Source organism: Amphiura filiformis, chromosome 13 (assembly GCF_039555335.1).
Source record: "Amphiura filiformis chromosome 13, Afil_fr2py, whole genome shotgun sequence".
Lineage (NCBI taxonomy): Eukaryota > Metazoa > Echinodermata > Ophiuroidea > Amphilepidida > Amphiuridae > Amphiura > Amphiura filiformis.
The window spans coordinates 21,591,868-21,594,353 of record NC_092640.1 but is presented as its reverse complement, the minus strand read 5'-3'; the positions used below and the strand labels follow the sequence as shown (position 1 = coordinate 21,594,353).

Genomic DNA, 2,486 nt, shown 5'->3' with positions numbered 1-2,486 from the left:
ATATTAAACTCATTATATAAGAACAATAAATCAAGCAAGTTTTCGAAGTATATTATGTAGAACCAGGTAGAACGAACTTTTGCAAAACCTCAAAGTGTTTTTTTTTTTTAATAATATATTGATTTCGACAATGAAAATCGATTTTTTTTGGTTGCTTCAACCAACAATATCGCGTCTACCCTTAACATTTTGCTTAATGTCAATGTGTATATAGTAATCAGAAATTATTAATTGTTCTGAAGGTCACATAATGTTACAGCTCAAGTTGAAGGAATTATAAGCACATTAGACTAACCAATGATATCGAATATTGCTTCAAGAGTTAGTTGATTGGTTGAAAAATATGATCTGCAAAAGATTCATTGCTATTATAAGTGAATGGATTATTTTATTATGCTTTAATTGCTGCATCTCTGTGCTGATATACAAACATTTGTGTGGGCAAAATGAGAAATGCGTTGGGCAATTTTGTCTTCAATAGTATCTAGAGTTGAAATGACCGTTTTTAATGCGTCAAGATTTCAAAGCTTTTGCAGCACCAAAGTTTCCATACTAAATAATCTTCAAGTTTTGTAATGTGGCTTCAATTACGACCGACTCAAGTATTGGAGAATCGGCATTCGGACTTGTCAGATGAATTGTTCCTTCCAGCACATAATGCTGTCTTTTGTACTCGACATATAAAGTATACAATAAGAGTAAAACATTACTTGCTAATGGGTTGGATTTGTTGTTCTTGCTGGATTTAGCGATTACTACAAGTTCATTGTGAACAGGTGTGGTACGTATGACTTGAATTTGACTTGAAGGAAACTGACTCTGACTGGTACTCCCAATACTTCCTTCGGTGGGTCAGACGAGAGGATGATGAGGATGCTCCCGTTTGCTCTGAATCTGAAACCGTATGAAATATCTATAATCTTAAACAATATATGGTTTGCTGTTTTCTTATGTCACCGAATGTGGTAAGTGCATAATAAAAATGAGCAATTTTACTGAATCATCGTTTGCATCCACAAAATCACATAACCAAACAACAATAACAGTAATTGTTTTAAGAACAGTATACATAACACTCAATGTCATATTAGCACTTACAACAAACATCTTTTGCATTCTTGTAGTTCAGAAATCAAGAGAGATGAAAGCTGCCACTAAAGTCTTCACCATCTCTTTAGCGATTACCGATTTCTGCGTTGGACTTTTTTCTATTACTTCCATCGTATCGTCAGCTTTAGATCGGTGGCCATTTGGGGCAACTATTTGCTGGCTGAATACTGACTGGGATGCTGCCTTATGTAGTATCTCTGTGTTCTTCTACTCTTGTTTGGGGATAGATCGTCTAATAGAAGTGCAAAAACCGCTTCGGTACCGACAAATCATGACCAGAAAACGTGCGCAGTGGATTGCTATCTTGATATGGGTTCTTAGTATTGCCTTTTATGTTGTCCTCGTACGGGCTGATCACCAGGTGGAATATGGATACCAGAAGAGTACTGCTGCGTGCACATATATCATCACAAGAGATGTTATTTTATCGGTTATTGGTACACTTTCAATCTCATTTTATATCCCTGTAATCATAGCATCGTTCATTTATATCAAACTATTGCGGGTGTCACGGCAGCATATTCAACGAATCAAGAAAATAATGCCCACAGGACCTCCACCACGGCGGCAAGGTTCTATCTTGATGTTTACAATTGCTATGCTTGCTGATATTATTGCCTGGACACCTTACTCGGTCCTCGTTGTATACGAATTATGTTCGGGACAAAGAGCGCCCTCATGGGTGGAATTTGGTACTAATTGGTTATTGATGAGTACTTCGTGGTGGAATGTGGTCATATATGCTAGGTCTAATAGGTCATGGAGGGAAACGGCTGTGGTTATACTGAAAAAATGTTTAAACAGAAACCAAGAGTACGAGATACAGTCATGCATCTTTCCTGAACACATTAATTGATCCTGCCGCGTGGAGCTTTGTTTATAAACGTGAACCGCGACAACCGAGAACCGCGAAAGCCGAGAACCGCTCTAGTTGCACTTGAAATACCGCGTTGATGTAAAATGACAATATTGATATAAGTTAAAACTTGTAAGTTCACAGTTTTTTGTTAAACGACAGTATCAGAATGTATAAAAAAAAAAGATATTGAAATCTTGAGTATATATATATAGTCTGTGTACTGTACCGGTATTTGTACACGTGAATTACCGTTTCATTGTATTTTTACACGTAAGGGGTGGTGCAATAATTATGTGCACCCCCGGGGTGGTGAATTATAGAGGGGGGCAAAGATTTTTGGCAGGCCAAAACGGAGAGGGCAAGCATTTTTTGGCAGGTCGAAAGGGGGTTAAGCGATTTTTTCGAAAGGCAAAGCGATTTTTGGACAAGCGATTTTTGGCACAGATATTTTGGGCACCGTTTCTATATAAATACGCCCTAAAAAGGTGTAGGAAAACATTAGGAACACGTTAAAATA

At 37.4% G+C, this 2,486-nt stretch overlaps 1 protein-coding gene across 1 annotated transcript; it reads left to right on the top strand.

Annotated features, from left to right (window-relative positions):
- The first annotated feature begins 1,141 nt into the window (after window positions 1–1,141).
- Window positions 1,142–1,966, top strand: LOC140167482 (histamine H2 receptor-like). Its single transcript, XM_072190787.1, has one exon. It carries the CDS (start codon window positions 1,142–1,144, stop codon window positions 1,964–1,966), a length of 825 nt encoding a protein of 274 aa, XP_072046888.1.
- The last annotated feature ends 520 nt before the right edge of the window (window positions 1,967–2,486 follow it).